The sequence below is a fragment of the Eschrichtius robustus genome, chromosome 5, assembly GCF_028021215.1.
Source record: "Eschrichtius robustus isolate mEscRob2 chromosome 5, mEscRob2.pri, whole genome shotgun sequence".
Lineage (NCBI taxonomy): Eukaryota > Metazoa > Chordata > Mammalia > Artiodactyla > Eschrichtiidae > Eschrichtius > Eschrichtius robustus.
In genome coordinates, this window is record NC_090828.1 from 11,244,608 (window position 1) to 11,265,781 (window position 21,174).

A 21,174-nucleotide genomic window follows, 5' to 3' on the forward strand; every position below is an offset into this window, starting at 1 on the left:
CTTTTCCTTAGTCTTCAGGAATCTAGGTAGGGGGAGGAATAATTCAGTGGATGCCAACAAAAGAACGCTCCTGACCTATATGTTACTCAAAAGAAAGTGGGAGGACTGAAATTAAAGGGTTAGGAGGCGAAACATAATTGCTTTATAGGCAGAACGGATAAAGGTGGCATGAGAATGATTCAGTGGTGAGTGATTTTTTTTCCTACTTGATAATGTTATTGTAACAGCCACCTGCTATTCAGTAGTACCTTGGAAATTTGTATATCATATGGCTTACCAAAGATTAGAATTCCGAAATTAAGTATCTAACATGCTAAGTGAGATGACCTTATTATAAGATAATCATTAAGGCAATAGTCACAACCATGAGTTTAAAGCTTTACTTGAGTTTAAGATTGCTATTAGAGGGACTTCCCTGGTGGTCTGGTGGTTAAGACTCCGCGCTTCTACTGCAGGGGGCGAGGGTTCTATCCTGGTTGGGGGACTGAGATCCCTCATGCTGCGCAGCGTGGCCAAAAAAAAAAAGAACTATATGGGAAAAGAATCTGAAAAAGAATGGATATATATATATATATATATACGCATACATGTAAGGCTGAATCACTTTGCTGGAATTTTTTTTTTTTTTTTAAACTTTGGGTTTATTTATTTATTTATTTATGGCTGTGTTGGGTCTTCGTTTCCGTGCGAGGGCTTTCTCTAGTTGCGGCGAGCGGGGGCCACTCTTCATCGCGGTGCGCGGGCCTCTCACTATCGCGGCCTCTCCCATTGCGGAGCACAGGCTCCAGGCGCGCAGGCTCAGTAGTTGCGGCTCACGGGCCTAGTTGCTCCGCGGCATGTGGGATCTTCCCAGACCAGGGCTCGAACCCGTGTCCCCTGCATTGGCAGGCAGATTCTCAACCACTGCGCCACCAGGGAAGCCCGTACTTTGCTGGAATTTTAAGAGGGAGAATATTAGTGTCCTTACTACAAATGTTAACTTCACGTCAGAGAAAGTTGCACTCTTGCAGGCAGGCAGAAGCAGGATCCCTTGGGAGTTCAAACATTTATTTACAACAGTTTCCATGTCTGGATCAACCTCTTTCATCATACACATTCATCTACTCATGCACTCACTCAGTAAACATTGAGTGCCTCCTATATCCCAGAGTCTCTTCTAGAACTGAGAATACAGCAATGAAGGAGAGACAAGGTCTCAGTTCTCATGGAGCTTACATTTTATGGGAAAGAGGCAGACATTTAAAACGTAAACAATAAATACACTTTAAGATGATGATAAATAGGGCTTCCCTGGTGGTGCAGTGGTTAAGAATCTGCCTGCCAATGCAGGGGACACGGGTTCGAGCCCTGGTCTGGGAAGATCCCACATGCCGCGGAGCAACTAAGTCTGTGCACCCCAACTACTGAGCCTGCACTCTAGAGCCCGCAAGCCACAACTACTGAGCCTACGTGCTACAACTACTGAAGCCCACGTGCCTAGAGCCTGTGCTCCACAAGAGAAGCCCCCATAATGAGAAGCCCGTGCACCACAACAAAGAATAGCCCCCGCTCGCCACAACTAGAGAAAGCCCGTGCGCAGCAACGAAGACCCAATGCAGCCAAAAATAAATTAATTAATTTTTTTTTAAAAAAGTTTAAAAAAAGATGATAAATATCATAAAGACAATAAAACAAAATGGCAGAGAGTAAAATCAATGAGGGGAAGTGCTTCTCTGAAGGATGCTAAAAAAGGTCTCTGAATAGGTGACATTGAGACCAAATGAAGTAAAGGAGCCAAACTCTAAGGACAGCTGAGTTCAGAAAGAGAGAATGATGAATGAAATGCCCTCTATTAAGTCTTGGAAGAACATCCTAAAGAAGTATGAAGTGTAGTGAGGGTAAATACGTAGGATTCTACAATTCGGCAGAGTAGGCTAAGCTAAATCCTGCAGAGGGTGGATTTTATTCTGAACATGATGGGAAACTATTGGAGATGTTTAGTCCAGATTCTGCTGGCTGTTAGTGACATACAGACTTTACAGGATGAAGTTAAACCAGGAATCCAATTGACAAGCCCAGGGATGGTTGAAGTAGAGGCAATGGTGGGTGAGATGGAGATAAGGGAAGGGTACAGGTGATAGCTGGAAGGAGGACTGGGTCAAGAAACGTGTGCCAAAAAAATATACCAATCAATTTTCCCTGCAAAGTAAAGGAGCTGTTACAGTGGAGGATTACTGGACTGAATGTCAATATTATGACATAGTATGAGTGTGTTTCGTGTTTGGTAATTGCAATCATTGTTGCTTTTGTTGTGGTCATCCATTTACAATGCTTGGTGTCAGTTTATTTATCTCTTGTAAAAATAAAATACAGTGTGTGTGTGTGAAAAAAATAAAAAATAAAAATGGGGAAACTGAGAAAAATTAATTAATTAATTAATTTTAAAAAAAAAGAAACGTGTGCCAAGGAAATGGAGAGAATGTGATGGATACACAGAAGAGTTTGGAAGTAGAGCTGACAGAATTTGTTTACGGACTGGATAAGGGAGTGCAGAGAGGGGCAGTGAATGATCACAAGAGAGAAATAAAGGATGACCGAGGTTTCTGCCAGAAAAAGTGGATGGGTGGTGATACCATCCATGGACTGGGCACAGCCTGAAGCAGCTACACGATTAGGATGGGATTGGAGAAGAGGGATCGTGAGGTCTGTGCCTATTAGACATCTCCATGGAGATGTTGACTAAGCAGATGGATGCATGGCTGTGAACAGTGAGACATTCAGTGTGAAGATTTTTCAAGTCCTACTCCTCACAAAGTTATCCAAAATCAAACCAGTCCAAAGTGATCTCACACTCCTTTGACATCTTAATGACAGTTCTTATCCAAACTTTTCATTGGGCAAGTGTATTTTGTCATCAACTGCCTTGTGGCAAGCTTTGCAGACTTTTTACTTTATATTCTTATTTTTAATGTGAGTACTGAATTAGAAGCCAAGAATTCTGCTCCTGTTTCTGTCCCTGAAAACCTGTGTGACCCGTGGACTTCACTTATTCTCTAAAGGTCACCATGTCCTCACCTATAAAACAAGAGGACTAAGCAATGCTGTCCTACTCTAAAACTAGAGCATTCTAGAATCTTCTGGGTTTATTTCACAATTCCTTAAGTCATTGGAACTTTTTAAAAGTCCCATGACAAGGAGCGCAAAGTGTGTACAGAGTAGGCCTTCAGTAAATGTGTTGATTGACTGATATGTACAGTCTGGAATTCAGTCACTAAGGTAATATGCTTATTAAGTATGCATTTTTCTTTTCATACTCAACACACCTTGACTTAGTCATTCTGGTGCGTTTAAAATAAAAATCAATGTGGGGGCTTCCCTGGTGGCGGAGTCTGCCTGCCAATGCAGGGGACACGGGTTCGAGCCCTGGTCTGGGAAGATCCCACATGCCGCGGAGCAACTAAGCCCGTGAGCCACAACTACTGAGCCTGCGTGTCTGGAGCCTGTGCTCCGCAACAAGAGAGGCCGCGGTGGTGGGAGGCCCGCGCACCGCCATGAGGAGTGGCCCCCGCTTGCCACGGCTGGGGAAGGCCCTCGCACGGAGGCGGGGACCCGGCACAGCCATGGATGAATAAATAAACAAATACTTTAAGGGAAGAAAAATCAATGTGGCCCTTGTCGGTGTCTTCCCTTCCAGAAACCAATATTCCACGACATCACTAATCACCTCCTCTCCCTCCCCGTCCACTTCATTCCTAAGTAACCAGAAAGCATTATGACTCAGCAATTTAAAAGTTTAAAGACTTCCTGAAAGAGTCTTTTTAAAACTTTTGAGGAACAAAGTCCAGCATCCGAAGCAGTGAGGGGCCCAAGTTAGGAAGCACCAGGCTTCCCGTCCCACAGGGGTCACTCGCTCTGGACCCCACCTCTCGGGTCCCCGCACCCTCCTCTGCCCCAGACCCTCCTGGTGCAGGTCCTCACATGAGGGCAGAGCGGGGCCCGGCCTGTACCTGGCGGGTAATACCGGAGCAGGAGGCTCTTGAGCTTCATTCTCTCGCCGGGGGACCACCAGCCGACCGACTTGGTCGTCATGGAAACGGCCAAACAGCGGAAGGCGCCGGCGCGCATGCGCGCGCGCCACAAAAAGCTCCCGGGATCGGGGCCTGGAGCCCGAGCTCTTGGGGTGCATCCTGCAGCTCAGGCGTCCCGGGGCTGGCGGGGGGGCGTGGGGGGCGGTCCGGGATATGCTCGGGCGCAGAGCGCTCCCTGCCCTCCCCCCCACCCGCATCTGCCTCGGGGTTCCCGAGGGCGGGCGCGGGGTTCCGGGAGCCGCTCAGGGAGCGCGCTCCTGCCCGCGCCGTGGCCACCGGAATCTACACCCTTTGGTGTCTGGGGTGGGTGGGACGAGGGCCACTCGTGTCTTCAGTAAGGGAGACCTCACAGGGGGCGAGGCGCGGCCGAGGACCAAGGGCCTCAGCTACAGTCTGGGCCACACGCACTTTAACCCATTGGGTTTCCAATACGGAAGGGTGGGCGAAATACCCCGCGCTCGGTTACTGTTCTCGGCCCCTCATGCCCTGTCCCTGTCCCCACAAAAGAAAAATGGCCTCGACGTAATCGCCTACGTTTCCAGTGCCACGCACTGCGCCAAGCGCTCTATCCACTATACTCACAGTCCGAACAAAGGTATAAGTTATGCACCATTTATTTGCACCCCATCTCGAGGATGAGACAACTGAGCATTAGAGGAAGTGCAGAACCACCCAAGGTCATCCACCTATGCTCCAGCCTATATCTCCAGCCTATACCTGGAAGCCTCCACCTACGCTCCTAACCCTGGGTTTAAGGCTTTGGAGGCCTTCTTTTGACTTGTTCTGTTTCTTGCCAGCACGGGTTCTTTGCCTGCCAAGTTGAGTTTCCATCAGGAAAACTGTGGACCGGAAGAGTCAGCTAGCCGGATTGTCCATTTCCTTTAAGGAATTTGGCCTAAATCCCGAAATTAGAATTCCCCAAACTTAAGCAATTCCTGAGTTATCTTCATAGCCTTGGGCCACAGCTCCTTATCAGCTGCATACCTAAGGGTTTTCTTTAAATTCTTACAATTTCTCTGAACTGGCTCACTTGTTTTACTGCACATTTTTTAAAGTAATTTAAAAGAAAATTGTTGTCAATACTGTGAATTAAAACTTTGTATAATTCTCAATGAGGAGCAGCAGGTAACTATAAAAATAAATGCAATTTTTAAAAATACTATTGAAATAGTCTATACTATTGCCTGCCAGACTGCAAAACAAAGGCCTATCCTTTCTTTCTTTTTTTTTTTAAAGGGAAAAATTAGCAACTATTTGAAATTTTCAAGACAAGCTAGCACACAACTGAACCTTTTTACTTCATATACTCGGAATGTTGGAGAGATCATTGAAATAGGAAAGCCTCTGCTGCTAAGTGATACAATTAAACCTAATACAAATGGACAGCACATAAAAATCACTTCATGCCACCAGCAGTAAGCATCCCACACTTGCGAAGCGGGGAAACAGATGAAATCTAAGATACCTTCTAGCTCAAACTTTCCCCTCATGATTAAGACTCTGGAAAGGGTTTAAGTAGGGAGAGGCAAAGAGCTCATCTGTAGAAATGAGGGATTCTCCAGTAGATTTCGTTCACCCATGTTATTGCTTATGCTTGTGCCATTTAAAATGAGGCCTTTGGAAAAATAATAACTTTACTGTAGAGAAATCTGGTAGACACCATTTAACCACTTGATCAAAGCTAACGTCACCAATATTGGGACAAACTGACATCTGTATCTCCATTACAATGCACTGAAAAGGACAGAGCAATTCTCTGGAATTCCTGCCCAGGATGCATTACCTGCTTCTAATCATGAGGAAACATCAGAACAACCAAAACCTGAAGAAATTGTACAAAATAACTGTCAAGGTCAAGAAAGAAAAAGGTAGACTGAAAAACTACTCCAGATTAATGCACACTAAAGAAGTTGAACAACTAAATGCACTGAGTGATCCTGGATCCTAGACCAGAAAAAAAATAGTTATAAAGGACATGATTGGGACAACTGGATGAAATTTGAATAGGGATTGAGGTTTAGAGTATATTTTATTAATATTATATCAATATTCTTTCCTAATTTGATCATTGTACTGTGGTTATGTGAGAGAATGTCCTTGTTCTTAGGAAAAACCCACTGACTTATTTAGGGATAAAGGGGTATGATACCTGCAATCAACTCTCAAATGGTTTTGAAACTTTATGTGTAAGTATAGACGTGTGTTGATAAAGCCAATGAGCAAAATGTTGAATCTAGGTGAAAGGTTCCTTTTGGGGTATTCCTTGAGTACTCTTGTAACTTCTCCATAAATTTGAAAGTATTGCGAAATAAAAAGAGGCCTTTGTTTCCCACAGGCCAAGCCAGCTTCAGAATATTCTGGGATATCAGTGGCAATCACAGAACTATTTGGCTCCACTTTTGTTCTGTTAAGAGAGTCCAAGTTCAAGTACACTCCCTGTTTCACCCCTAATTCCACCTCCATCTTCCTCTAGTTATAGGACCCAAAGCCTCCATCATTGTTGCCTACCCTTCACCACTCCCTCCATTTCCACGAGTTCCTGTCCTCCCTAAGTGGCTCTTTTCTTCCTGTTCCAGGTGAAGGATTTTCCCTACTTCCTCGAACCAAACTTTTAAGTGTTGTCCTTTGCTTTTTTAAAAAAAATTCCAGCTCTGCAGCTTTTGACACCTCTCCCTTTGCTCAAGGAGCATAAGCCAAGTTCTCCCACGTAAGAGGTTAGAGAACCTCCTAATCATCCCCCGTCCCATCATATCCAGAGCTCAGAGCACAGTTCCTTGGAAATGAGGTCCATTCTTCCCATAGCCCATGCCCACCAGGGGTCCGCAGCCCTCACCTCCATCTTTGCTTGAGTGTCATTTGTCTGGATGCCCAAGCACCCTGACTGTCCATTCAGTTTCCAAAGTTCTTCTCACAATTTCTCCCAAGGACCTCTCTGCTAATAAGACTCCTAGTATTCTGACTTAACAGCCAAGAATCCTGGTACCGAATATGTCCCCATCCCCCTTTCTAGGAAGGCAGTAGGGTTATATGCAAATGAGGTGGTGATCCAAAGAGAAGTCATCAAAGTTCATGAGTGCAGGCAGATTTCTGTTTTGGCCTTGGCAGAAGATGGGATTAAAGCTGTGCTTAATTGACTCACCATCTACTCATTTCTGGAAGCTCCTGCATGAATCTCTCAGCCTGAGGAAATAACTGTTGCACTTTAAATCACCCCCAGGGGAGGGCCATTAGTTGCAAATGATGTACAAAAATTTGCAAGAACAAAACTCCTGCATTATCCTGGTGATGGGAGCATATCCCGGTGTGTAGAGCACTTGGTAGGACTTTCTCACAGGGCTTTTAGAGCCCTCCCTAAAAGTTGTAAAATACTTTTAATCAATTCATGGCATCCTGTGTTGATCTGAATGTTGACTCGCTAGATCAACAATTGCAATTCATATGGATTTGTACGTATAAATGTAATATTGACCCTGGGTTTCTTCCCACTGACACCTGCCTTGACCAATCAGAAACTGAAAAGTTAGCATTAATGTTATTCACCCAAATCACTCCAGTCCAATGCATGGAAGCCACGCTGAACTTCAGTTCTCACAGTGTGTCCCGGGGCCAGCAGCAGCAGCATTACCTGGGAACTCGCTAGAAATGCAAATTCTTGCCCTATCTCACACCACCTACAGAATCAGAAGTGCTGGTCGTGAGGCTCAGCAATTCGTGTTTGGGTAAGTTTTCCTGGTGATGCTGATGAATGATGAAGCTTGAAAGCCACTGCACTAGTGTAATGGTTTCCATTGGCTTGGCCAGGCCTGATTGAAATTGGATACCCTCTCCCTGCAATTAGGCCCTCTGTGTATTCTGAACAGTCTTCCCTGATTGTCAGGGACAGTAAACCGGTTGCTCAGATGATGTGAATAAGAGCCAGAAGCAACATGGGAAGAGACTGGAATTCTTTGCATACTTGTGTTTCACATGCTCCAGTGCACTGAGAGAGACCAGTGGACATCAGACTAGGGTGGGAGAAAAAGGCTCCTGGGAAGGAAGATGGGGAGAGAAGACGATCCCTACACACGGGAGAGGGAGAGAAGCAGGGGGAGAAGGATGAAGGGAGGGAGGCGGGAGGCGGTCTGGGGGATCCAGATTCAGCACTGACAAAGGACGGGTGGTACAGGAGGGGGTTCCAACTACAGCAGAGCTTGATCGTTCCCACTTGACCCAGTTTCTCTTGGAGAGAGTCATGGCATCAATGAAAAGCTGTATCACTAGTCCTTTGGGCCCTCATTGAGAGCAGCAGATAAAAAAGAGAAGTACAGTTCCTTCCTGGAGACAAAGACAGAAAAAGGATCAGAGCCTGGCAGTAGAGGTCAGCTGTGCAGTACAGCTAACGGTGGCTCTGCCCCAGCAAGCCCCCAAGCAAGGAGCTGCATCAGGGCAGACACACACTGATGACACATCCCTTTTTATTTTCTTCCCATCCTGCCTCCATCCCATTGAAGGGCTCACAAAGCCTCTGACCTTACCTGGGACCAGAAAACTGGTGGGCCAAGGTCCACTGCCTGAATCATTCAATCAGTATGTGTTGAGGACCTATGAGTCCCAGGCATGTTCCAAGTACAAGGGATCTAATTCTGAAAGAATATTTCAGGGGACTCGTTCATAGAAAGAATCAGACTTCAGGTGGGTTTGAAACTATTGCGTTTCTGGAGAGGGGGCACATCTCTAGGTGAGACCACATTTACATTCACAGAAAGGCTGCTAATGAGACATGCAGATCACACCAGCAGGGCTGATTGACATAGATTTGCCACTTGTAATTCCTTAGAGCAGACTGCCTGACCGGAAGCCTGCCTCTGCCATCTACCAGCTGTGTGCTCTTGGGCAAGGTCTGTAAACTCTATGGCTTCAGTTTCATCATTGGAAAGATAGGAATGATCGCAGTATCGAATAATAGAGTTGTTCTCGCTGAGTCTGGCTCAATCAAAAACGCTCCGTAGGTATCAAGGATGGTAATGTTAACAATAAGCATGTATTATCCTACGATGTTTCAAACTGGGGAAAGGGTGTGTCCCCAGTGTTCCTATTGAACCTGATCATTCGGATCAACAATTACTCTGATAATCACTTACATTCAACTTGGAGTCCTTTGTATGATAGTTAACAACAGGTGTACCCTTCTGCTTATGTTAATTAGTATTTAGTATAGTTGGTATAAGTATTAAAACTAGCTTACATTTCTTAAGACATAACTACTTTCTCTGTAGATCCAAATAGATTTGTCTTCTTAAAGAAACGGCTGGTGGAGATTCAATAGAAGCATGGAGAGAGTTCTATACCTTAACAAGTCTGGAGATAGTCCAGACTTGGACTGAGCAGAACAATGAACAACAGATGTTAAAGGACCTGAGAATGTCCGGAACATGAACAAGGAGACCTGGTGTGGGCATGATGCTACCTTCCATGTCTGGCACATAGTAGGTCCTCCATTAATGCTCGATGCTCAAGAATCTGGAGGATGCATTTGGAAGAGGAAGGAGCTGATTAAGTGCACGTAGAGGGCAGGGCTAAGAGAGCCGGATGCGCAAAGGCAGATTTCAGCTCAATATAAAGAATTTTGTGCCAATGTGTCCAGTAATGTGTCAAAAAGTACTGAGAATTTCCCAGCACGGGAAGTGTTCTAGCTGAGGCAGTTTGCCCAGCTGCCAGAATTATTGTAGAACACAGTGCTAAATTAGCTGAGGGACAGGGCTAGATAAGAGAGGTTTGATTTCCCTTTGGATGCTACGATTCCATGATTTTGTGCTGTCTGTGTTTTTAGAAGAGAATAAATGTGGAAATGTGAACAACAGTGGATTGCTAGTTGGAAGATAGAAGTTCCAACCCTGGCCTTCACATCAATGACCTTTAAGAAAGTCATTTGTCCTTCCAACCCTTGGTTACTCATTTTTAAATCACTCTCTTTCATTCCATGCAGCTTCAGCATACCACGACTAGCTTATTCATGCTCTGAGCTTTTATTCTTGTCATTCTTTCCACCTGATAAGCCTCCCACTTCATCTGTTCTGAAATCTTACCAGGCTAGAATCACCTCCTCTACAGGCTCAATTCAATTCAGTACAACAGTGTGTGGTAAGGAAAGGTTTCACAGCACAGACTCTGAATTGTTCCCACCAGGCAACTCCTCCCTCAAGCCCCCATTCAGAAGACTGCATCTGGACATTCTCAGGTAAATTCATGTGACCCCAGTGATTCCTCAATCATTTCATGTTTAAAACAATGTTACCTTCGGAGCTGTTGTTTTTTCTTCCTCCAATGGAGTTTATTCTAAACTAGTGAGGGGTCTTTACACAATAGTCACTTTTTATGGATTGATGGAGAAAAGGCCTGAAATTCTCAGTCTTGGTTATCCCTGGTCCTGGGCTCCTAGTTGCATTTACAACCCTCCCCCTGCTTGTCAGTGTGCCCCCTGCCACCTTGATGAAGCCAATTGCCGAGATGTTACTATGTCCTGCTTTGGGTCCCAGCTGGACCGTCCACTGCGTATCACCTTTGTATTTCCTCCTCTACGCCAGGGGACCTAGAAGTCCCTCTAGCTCTTTGTTAACTTCCACGCATCACTAAGGGGTCCTGCAAACTTTCATTTATCTAAAATCACCAGATTGACCAGGAGAAGCTAGGGGGCTCTCTCCAGTCTGCATCGAGAGGCCATTTCTACCCAATTTCCTTCCATTTCTACCCAATTTCCTTCCATTTCTGTGATTCGTGAAAGCTCCTTGCTTGTAGGATTCCAGTATCATTTCAGGGAAGCTTGGTATCATTCTTCTTGGCTCCCGAAACTCCAAAGACACTCTCTCTCACCCTCCCACCTCTCACCATAAGGAGCTCTCTCCATTCTTCCTCTCTTTACCCAGATGAAAGGGTCGTTTTCTAATTACGCTGGTGATAGTGGTGCTGGGGGTTAGGGGGTGGGATTGGTTTACAGTCAGTTTGCTGATGCCCTCTGCCTGCCTGAGAAAAAGGCCCCTGTTAGTCTTGTGAATTATCGGCAAGCAGGTAAACACATCCAGCAGAGCTTTATTTAGTGCCGACACCAGCAAAAGCCATGCCTTTGGACAAATTATAAAAAGGTGTCACCTCTGGGTTGGAGGTTTATAAAGGTATCTCTTCACCGGTCCTGGGCCTCTAGGGCCAGGCTTAAAGGGGCACTCCCACAGCTGGCAGACCCAGGATGAGCATGGGCCAGGTTTCCCCCAACTCATGGTCCCTGGCAGGGCTTAGTGGGCTGTCCAGACCGCCTGCAGTCCTCCACTCATGCCCAGGGGATTGTTGATCCTCACAGCCGAGCTCACACAAAAGCCTTGACCCCTCTAAACCTCCCTATGTGGCGCGTTCTCTACTGTAGTGCATTTGCTTGCAAGCTCCTTTTCAATGCAAAAGAAAGTGAGGGAAAATAGCATGCCACATGATTCGGTTAGACTTGCCAAGGGTCACACTTTCGTTGAACATAGTTGGTGACAATGTTCTCTTCAGGGAGACTTCATGGCCTAGAAAGGATGCAAATAGGAGTCAGAGGATTTGGAAGACTGAATGGCAGTTCTGCCACTTATTAGCTGAGTAACTTTTCAAACCCCAGTTTTTTCACTTACAGTGGGGATAGTAATAGTATCCGCCTCATGGGATTCTTGCAGAGATTCAATGATGTAAATGTATGAAGTGCACTGTGTACCCCTTTAAATTTGTAGGCGCCTAAATTTTTTTAAACCTTATGCTGCAGCTATCTGCCTCTATAACTGAATTATCTAACTCTGGAATACTTACATGCGCAATATATCTAACCATCTGTTCAAAATAAAATATCACTTTGAGGGATTTTTTACAATCCTGTTATGGTTATTTAGCGGCTAAGCAACCCATTGGCGGCAGGGGGCAGCAGTGTACATGTGTTCTACATGAGTAGTTTCGCTTGTTTCCTTTCAAAGTTCAGAGCCAGGGTCCAACCAGAGTGTAAGGTGTGTGCCGAGAACCCGCCTTTCTTCTGTCTTCCCGAAACCTGTCTTGAGAGTCATTCCCTGGATATACTGAAACAGTCCAGAAGACAGATTCTTATTTCTTTTATTTTTTACAACTTTGTATTTATTTGTTGAGGTTTTGTAATCTGAAAGTGTCCTTTTTGTGTTGAGAGCATATTCAAGATTGGTGAGGTAGATTTTTTTGTTGTTGTTTTCTATTGCATTTAACTTTCCTTATGTGTTACTGTGGTATTCTTAATCATAATTTAATATATTTGAGAGTGACAAAAAACCATAATTTTTGAATTATAATAAAATAATGATAATTTTAGGCGGCATAGCTATAAGAAATCAAAACGTGTGATTTGAATAGCCATGCTAATGACATGCAAATATGTTAGCAATGGCAACAATAATAGTTAACATTTACTGAGTGCCTTTTTTATGCCAGGCACTGGATTAAGTGCCTCATGCAAATTATTACCTGATTTAATCTTCACAAATCCTCTATGAAGTAAGGACGATGCCCATTTTACAGATGAGAAACTGAGCTTCTGAGAGGATACGATAGTTTGAGATTCCTTCTCCCTGTTTATGGCCTTTTTAAGTGGTTCTTTTATTTAACCAACTCTTTTGCTTGCCTTTTAGTCTAAAATTTTTATTTAAAAAAAAACTAAAATTATATTTTCTCCTGCCTCTCTTTTTTAAGAATGTAGCACTTTTATCGTGAATGAAGAACTGCTTATAATACTACCTTCCTGAGGTGAGTCTGTGCCAACTCAAGAGCGGCAGTCCCTGCAGGACTCATGGTTTAGTGTCTAACAAACTCCATGACCACGAGAGTTCGGCTGCCTCTCAGCCAAGAGTTTGACTTCACGTGCGCCTATTGAATTGAATACACGGTTGCTAAAAAGTAATACTTTAAAACAGAAAGAGAATCAAACTGCTCTTATTTTGTTTTGCTTCCCATGGGAATATATACAAAAACACTTTTGAAAATAAAAACTTTTGAGACCTATGGTGCTATTATTATTGCTGTCATTGCTGTTGTTATCTTTTTTTCCCAGGACTTCCCCTTCCCAGCATCGCAGAGTAGCAATAATTGTGGGTAATTCTGGGAAGGTATAGCTGAATATCTCTGCTGATCTGCCATAGGTGGGGCTCCACATCTTTTCTCTCTCACTTCTCTTTCTCTGACCCCGTTGACGCTTCCTTCTCGAAGCTTCTTTTGCTTCCTCCTGCCTTTCTGATCTATTTCTCTCTTTCTCATGTTTTAGTCCCACGTTGCCATCTCCGACACAACCTACGTAACAGCATCTTTTTCCCAAACCAGCTCCTTTTCAGAGACTTCCTGTTCTCTTTTTTCTCATATTTAATCATCTGATAAGTCCTTTTGTTTCCAAAACTCTTACTTGGCCACTTTGGCAGAGCTGACAGCTTGGCTCACTCAGTTCTGTTTTTTCTTACTGGTAGGATGGAGGGGACAGAAAATTGCCCTCAGTGGAAAAGACCCTGAGGCTGGATAAGAATTTTCCCTCTCTGCCTACCATGCTCCCTCCTGCCACACGGTCTGCCTCATGCATTGCTGTAGGTTGAATATGTGTGTCCTCCCAAAATGCATATGTTGAAATCCTAATGCCAAGTGTGATGGTATTAGGAGGTGGGAACTTTGGGACGTGATAAGGTCATGAGAGTGAGCCCTTATGAATGAGATTAATGTCCTTTAAAAGGAAGTCAGAGAGAGAGCACCCTAGCCCCTCCTCCCACATGAGGACACAGCAAAAACTGGAAGGGGGCCCTCACTCAACCATGTAGGCACCCTAGTCTCAGACTTCCACCCTCCAGCTCTGTAAGGAATACATTTCTGTTGTTTATAAGCTGCCCAGTCTGTGGTATTTTGTTATAGTAGCACAAACAGACTAAGACATGCATCATCACGATATCCAAACAATGTTGCTACTGAGCACAGCACCATGTACATGCTCAAGGATTAAGGCGGTCAGAATTCCCTGGCAGTCCAGCGGTTAGGACTCCGCACTTTCACTGCCGTGGGCCTGGGGTTCAATCTCTGGTTGGGGAACTAAGATTCTGCAAGCTGCGTGGTGCAGCCAGAAAACATTAAAAATAAATAAATAAATAAATAAACAAACAAACAAATAAATAAGTTGACTATTATTTCCCTTAAAAAAAAAAAAAAAGAATTAAGGTGGTCAAAGGGTTCTCAGCTCTTCTTACCATAACCTCACCACCTGGAAGCCACTGGCCTACAGAGCACTTAGTTCCAGGGCCAGGTGGAAAGCAATACTTGGTGTGGCGTTCCTGATGTGGTTATTTGCCCTGAACCAGCAAACGTACTGGGTACTGATTTTCCCATAGTTAGAATCCATTGTTCTGGGATCCAAAGGATGGAAATTAGAGTGGCATCTCTTAATATTCCATCTAATAATTCACTCACAAAAGTTTGATTATCATCTTTTCAAGTGTGGTTTTGCCGATTTAGATGTCTGAATTCCTGGGACAAAATTGCTCCATTAGACACAAAAATGTTCCCATAGCTAAGAGCTGCCCTTTGGCCATTTCAGATTCCTGTGTCCCTGGATAAACAGGTAAGAAAGGAGGGTGACCACATTTACTGGGGAGATTAGATCGGTTATCAAGGGGAAATGGAACTCCTGCTAAATTAGGCAGACAATGGGAAAATATTCCTCAAACCAAGAAATTCTATGGGGACCCCACTTCATGCCATGTCAAGTAAAAATCCATGGAAGACCATGAGAACCAATATAACAAGGACCTCCATGATTCATACCCTTCAGGAGTGAAGATTTGGGTTACCCCCCAAATAAAGAACCCTAACCTGATGAGGGGCTGGCTGAAGACAAAGGCAACATAGAACGGGCAGTGGAGTAAGAAAGATACAAGTAACAAATACTCATGATCAGTTGCAAAAAATGTACATTGTTGTAGCTAACATATTCCTTCTCTCCATTTTATGTCATATTTTTATCTTTTCTCTCCTTTTTTTCTACTGTTCTACACAGGGCTTAATTTTCTCCACATGTTATAGTATAGCAATCAAAACTGTGGTTAAACTAAAGGGGGAAAGAACAACACCCAGAGGTGAATGCTGAATGTGATAACATTTGGAGTCTCTGCTTTGGGGGGAAGTTGAATGTATTCTCATTAGCATGAGGGATGGTTTCATTACAATAATGGGCACATTTTTTGCTGCAGTTGTTGTGATTTGAAAGTTTGTGAGGGAAGAAGGGTATAGCCAAAGATGTCATCTATGGCAAGAATTGGATATTGACTCCAGCAAGTGCATCAAGGGGAAATGGAACTCCTGCTAAATTAGGCAGACAATGGGAAAATATTCCTCAAACCAAGAAATTCCAATCCCCTTGTATTGGTGGTATGAGGCCTTACTGCAGGCTGGAGGCTGAGAAACCCAAGACTACATTTCCCAGGCATCTTTCTACCTCAGGTTTCCCAGATGACCTTGCCACCCTAGCGGTCTGTAAAAAAAAATGGAGGAAGAAGTGCTTAAACCCAGTCTTGGGCTATGTTCTCAAGTTACGATAGAAAGTTTGGAGACAGAGTCAGAAAGATGGGAGTTTGAAGCCCTACTCGGCTACCGCATCCTATGGGATGTGGGCAACTTCCTGACCTTCTCAGCATCCCGTGGGTATAATGATAACCCGTCCCTGGGAAAATTACCATGAGACGTAAGGGAGATCATGAGTGTAAAGCACCTAGTACAGTACCTGGCACACACCACCAAAGGTTGGTTCCTCATCCCCTAACAATTGACAGATCTGTTTGGCAGTTTGGCAACTGGTCATAACTTTTGCCCCAGATACAATGAGTAAAAAATGTGCAACATTGCAGGAAGGAAAAGAAAAGCATCTATGATAGTATCTAGCTGGGCATAAAGCCAGGGAAAATATCACTCCAACAAGGATCTGATTTCTTTTTTTTTCAAATTTCTTTTTAAAAGTAGAAAGTTATCTGGACAAAAGACGCCATTAGAAACTAGAGCCAATAACAGGTTAAGAGGCTGGACCACATCGCTCTCTAACCAGATGTGCTAGTTAGGTGTTTTATAAGGGGTAGGGCTGTGTCTTGCTGCAGCCCGCACCCCCCGCTGCCCCGATTCCTCTAACACCTTGACTTACTCCTCTCTTGGAGCAGGAAGGTGCTATTTAATACCTAGCAATCGCCTAGAGTGATTTATTTTTTTAGTACTTTCCAAGTCAAAGTTCCTAAAATATGTTGTTACATGCTCTTCACTTTCATGCTAAAGCAGAACTGTTTGCATTGCTTGTTCTCAGAATTCACCCATGACTTAAACCTACAGAGGTGAAAAGAATAAAAATTCAAACTGTGTTTCTTCACAATGGAAACCACCACTTTTGAAACAATAAAGTGAAGTTAGCTTTCAGGGCTGGCTGTCTTGCTGAGGCTATTGTTCTGTAAATGTTTGGTATCTGATAATCTAGAGCAGAACAAGAAAGCTATTCACTATCAGGTAACAAAATATACAATGCGTGATAAATTTTCTGTTATAAACTGCTCCGTACTTCCCATGCCCAAGGTGAAGGGAGGAAGTTCACCTTTGAGAACTGGTTTGGAGGAGAGAAGGAACTTATTTTCTCTTTTATTAAAATACTTCATGAACCTAATCAAAGTTGTGTGTCATACTTAAATATTTGCAGAGTACATTCATTTGATTCTTCTAATATAACCAGGAATATTGAAACAATGAACTGATATTTAGGTATATACTTATATAAGTATAGTACTTAGATATTGTTTAATAAATGTATTAAATCCACCTATTTATTAATGGGGGATATGAAGGAGGTAAAGGGAAGAATGGTGGACAGAAGAGAGAAAAAAATAACCAAGACAGATGGTTAAAGAGGAGGAAAAGAGGCATTAAAAGCAGACAAAGAAAATTGATAAAGCCACTGTGGAGAGCAGTATGGAGGTTCCTTAAAAAATTAAAAATAGAACTATCATATGACCCAGCAATCCCACTACTGGACATATACCCTGAGAAAACCATAATTCAAAAAGAGTCATGTACCACAATGTTCATTGCAGCTCTAGTCACAATAGCCAGGACATGGAAGCAACCTAAGTGTCCATCGACAGATGAATGGATAAAGAAGATGTGGCACATATATACAATGGAATATTACTCAGCCATAAAGAGAAACGAAACTGAGTTATTTGTAGTGAGGTGGATGGACCTAGAGTCTGTCACACAGAGTGAAGTAAGTCAGAAAGAGAAAAGCAAATACCGTATGCTAACACGTATATATGGAATCTAAAAAAAAAAAAAAAAAAGGTTCTGAAGAACCTAGGGGCAGGGCAGGAATAAAGATGCAGATGTAGAGAATGGACTTGAGGACATGAGGAGGGGGAAGGGTAAACTGGGACGAAGTGAGAGAGTGGCATGGACATATATACACTACCAAATGTAAAATAGATAGCTAGTGGGAAGGAGCCACATAGCACAGAAACATCAGCTCTGTGCTTTGTGACCACCTAGAGGGGTGGGATAGGGAGGGTGGGAGGGAGACACAAGAAGGAAGAGATATGGAGTATATGTATACGTATAACTGATTCACTTTGTTATACAGCAGAAACTAACACACCGTTGTAAAGCAATTATACTCCAATAAAGAGGTTTAAAAAAAGTAAAGAAAGAAAATAAAGAAAAAGAGAAAAAAAAGCAGACAAAGAGGAAGAGAAAAATATAGGGCATATGAACAAAGCCAGGGAGAGAGAGAGATGGTAAGTCTAAAATATAATAGGAAACACAGTGCTAAATAATCTGAATTCCGATTCTAGGTTTTGGGAGCAAGTGATCAGAAGCGTAGGAGTGAAGCTGTTTATTTCTCTTCCCCACCCTGCTTTCCTAGTGTGTGTGTTCACCATTGTATCCCTCATGCCTAGCCCAAGGACAATAAACCCTGTTCAATCATTGAATGAGGATGGGGAACCATCCCAGAACAACAGAAGGTCAGTTGCAAAGACATTGATAGGTATCCCCCCTCCCTGGTCGTTGTACAGCCTATCTTGGTTCCTTCTGGTAATAAAGAATACATTTCTCGGGGCAGTTAGGGAGAACTTTCTTCTAATAGGATAAATTCTCAGCTGGTGTCCACCACCAGTTCAGCCCTTGAAACTGGACCCAGCAAATCGAAGTCGCCTTCTATAGGACAGCCCAGCGGAAGCTGGCCGTACGTGACCACGTGCAACCCCACTGCCTCCTCACACCGCTGTCCAGTCCCCTCTTCACGGTGACCCTGCCCTCTGAAAACATTTTTCTCTTCTTCTTCTTCTTCTTTTCAAAGTATGGCTCGTCCTCTTGGTGTGGTCTGAGTAGCGCAAAGGAAAGGGACTGTTATGTCCCTCGTTCTAGAGACCACAAACCTCATGCCGTACCTTCAGTTCAAATGACTTTTCTTTGGGCGGCCACGTGGGAATAGGAAGAGCTCACCACTGAGAGGCAGTTTTCAGTTTACACGCCTCACACGAAACGCAGTTTCCCTCCCCTTCTCTGGATACAAAGCTCTGGGAAGTGGTTGAAACAGGACAAGGACGTTTGTTTTTGGCTCAGTCTCAGCTCCCTTCACTCGCCAATTCTCCTTCCCACCAGGGATGTTCTCAGTGTTGTTTTCCTTCAGCGTCTGCCATTTGCAAGGGTCTTTCTGTACTCACTCCAGCTGCCAGCCTGTCGCAAGCCTCTCCATTAGCTGCCCTCCTTAATAATCTGCCTCCAAACACTTTCCCAGCCAAACTGCTTCCTCCTGCACAGCATTCTGGCAAAGCGGACGAATGCTGAGCTAGGCTGCATCAAGACCCAACTGCATGAATCCAGGCAACCGAGTTCACTTCCATTCCTCCTCCTGTAAAGTAAGGAGAATAATAGTGGCAACTTCCTGGTATCCTCGTGAGACACAGCAATACATGTAAACCCCTAGAGCAAGGCCAGGCACTCGGGAGGCATTAGCTACTATTCTAAAGCTTACCCTGCTTCTGCCTCCCAAGAAAGCCCATGAGATTTACAAAGTCACGCCCAGGAGTGTCTGACTCTTGGCTCCAAAGCGTCAACGGCAGGATTCCTTAATAGCGGACTCCTGCAATGGCATGCAAAATCATATGGATACAAGCAATTTTTTTCCTGAAATTCTCAACCTTGGTTACACACTAGAATCATCTGCAAAGTTTTTAAAAACGACTAATGCCCAGGCTGTCCCTCCTCTATCAGATATTCTGGTATACATAGCCTGGGGTAGGGCCCGGGAATTGCTCCCCAAATAAGTAGAATGGGCATCCATGGGTGCGAATCAGTAATGCATAGCAAGTTTCTTAATGAGGGTGGGCATCAGATCACTTGTGTGGTTTTATATGTGTGTGTGTATGTGTGTGTGTGTGTGTGTGTGTACACCAAGACATCACTCCCAGAAATTCTGATCCCATAGGTTTCAAGTGGGACCAAGTACCTCTATGCTTCTAAAGTTATACAGGTGATTCTGATGTGCTTTGGAAAACCATTGGCCAGCAAGTTTTCATCACCTTTCCAAAGGTGATGAAGAAAAGTTGGCTCCCAAACAGTAGTCTGAGATGTGGTATCTGTCCGGGAAGACGTTTTTCCCAGTCCAGACTCCTCTCATCTGGACCCAAATGCTCTCGCTCAGCTCCCGGCGGGGGCAGCCCTGCGAGGAAGTGCTACCAGGAAGGGCAGAGCCCTGCAGCCTCTGACTCTTTCCTTCTCAATCAGGAAAATCACCAACCAGAGCAGCTTCTGTCACTGAGAGTGAGAAAGCCGGGAGAAATGGTTGGCGCCACGAGGTCCCTTCTTTATGTTTATCCCAAACATTTTAGATTGAGTAAAATAGCCTTAAGAAGGTTGTGTCTATTTCTGTCAATATTTGCATGTGAGAACAGATTTTCAACAATAACCGATAAAGATTAAATCCAAGAAGAAGTAGGGTATTGTCACTTCATTTCACACCACATGAAATATAGATGTGCAAATTGACAAGCTTGTATACAACAAAGTACACTAAAATAAAGTAAGATAAACTGTCATGTTGCTATTTATTTTTATCTATCTAAATTCTTTAATATATTCCTTTTTTTAAAAAAAGACATTTAGGTATCAACATAACTTTACTTCCTATGCTTCTTAAGATGAATTTCCCATTATTCTGAAATTGTTCTTCCCATGCTTAAGATGTGAAAATATCCTTTCTTTAATGAAATGATGGTGTATTTGCTCGTTTGCTTTTAATGACTTTTCTTTGAAAAACAAAGGATTGGTAACTCTGTTCATCAACCTCCCTTCACTGTGCATCTCCCACACCTTTTTCTAAAAATTTTTATTGGAGTATAGTTGATTTACAATGTTGTGTTAGCATAGTGAATGTTATACATATACGTATATGTATAACTGATTCACTATGCTGTACATCTGAATGTATATTCATATATAATACATATATCCACTCTCAATTTTTTTAGATTCTTTTCCCACATAGACCATTACAGAGTACTGAGTAGAGTTCCCTGTGCTATACAGCAGGCTCTTATTACCTTATTATCTATTTTATATATAGTAGTGTGTATATGTCAATCCCAATCTCCCAACTTATCCCTTCCCACCCCTCCCCCCAACAAACACCTTTTTTAAAACTGATCTGTGAAATCCCAGAGTCTGTGAAAAAGGTAGCCTCTGCAAAGTGCTTTTCAAAGTACAGATCGTCCTCGACTTATGACGGGGTTATGTCCCAATAAACTCATTTGAAAATATCAGAAGTCAAAAATTCTTTTAATACACCTAACCTACCAAACATCATAACTTAGCCTGGCCTACCTTAAACGTGCTCAGAACACTTACATTAGCCTAGAGGTGGGCAAAATTGTCCAACACAAAGCCTCTTTTATAATAAAGTGTTGAATATCTCATGCAGTTTATGGAATATTGAAAGTACTGAAAGTGAAAAGCAAATTGGTAGTCTGGGTCCAGAAAGGCTGTAAGTAAGTGTGTTGGTTGTTTCCCCCCATGATCACATGGCTGGTGGGGAGCTGAG

At 43.5% G+C, this 21,174-nt stretch overlaps 1 protein-coding gene across 2 annotated transcripts in view; it reads right to left on the bottom strand.

Annotated features, from left to right (window-relative positions):
- DAW1 (dynein assembly factor with WD repeats 1) overlaps positions 1 to 4,220 on the bottom strand; it is a 41,332-nt gene extending 37,112 nt beyond the window's left edge. For both annotated transcript variants that reach the window (XM_068543748.1, XM_068543747.1), the window contains exon 1: positions 3,987 to 4,220. In XM_068543748.1, coding sequence (XP_068399849.1) covers positions 3,987 to 4,104 — 118 coding nt within the window. In that variant the 5' untranslated portion in view covers positions 4,105 to 4,220. The remainder of the gene's footprint in view (positions 1 to 3,986) is intronic.
- Positions 4,221 to 21,174: the final 16,954 nt, after the last annotated feature.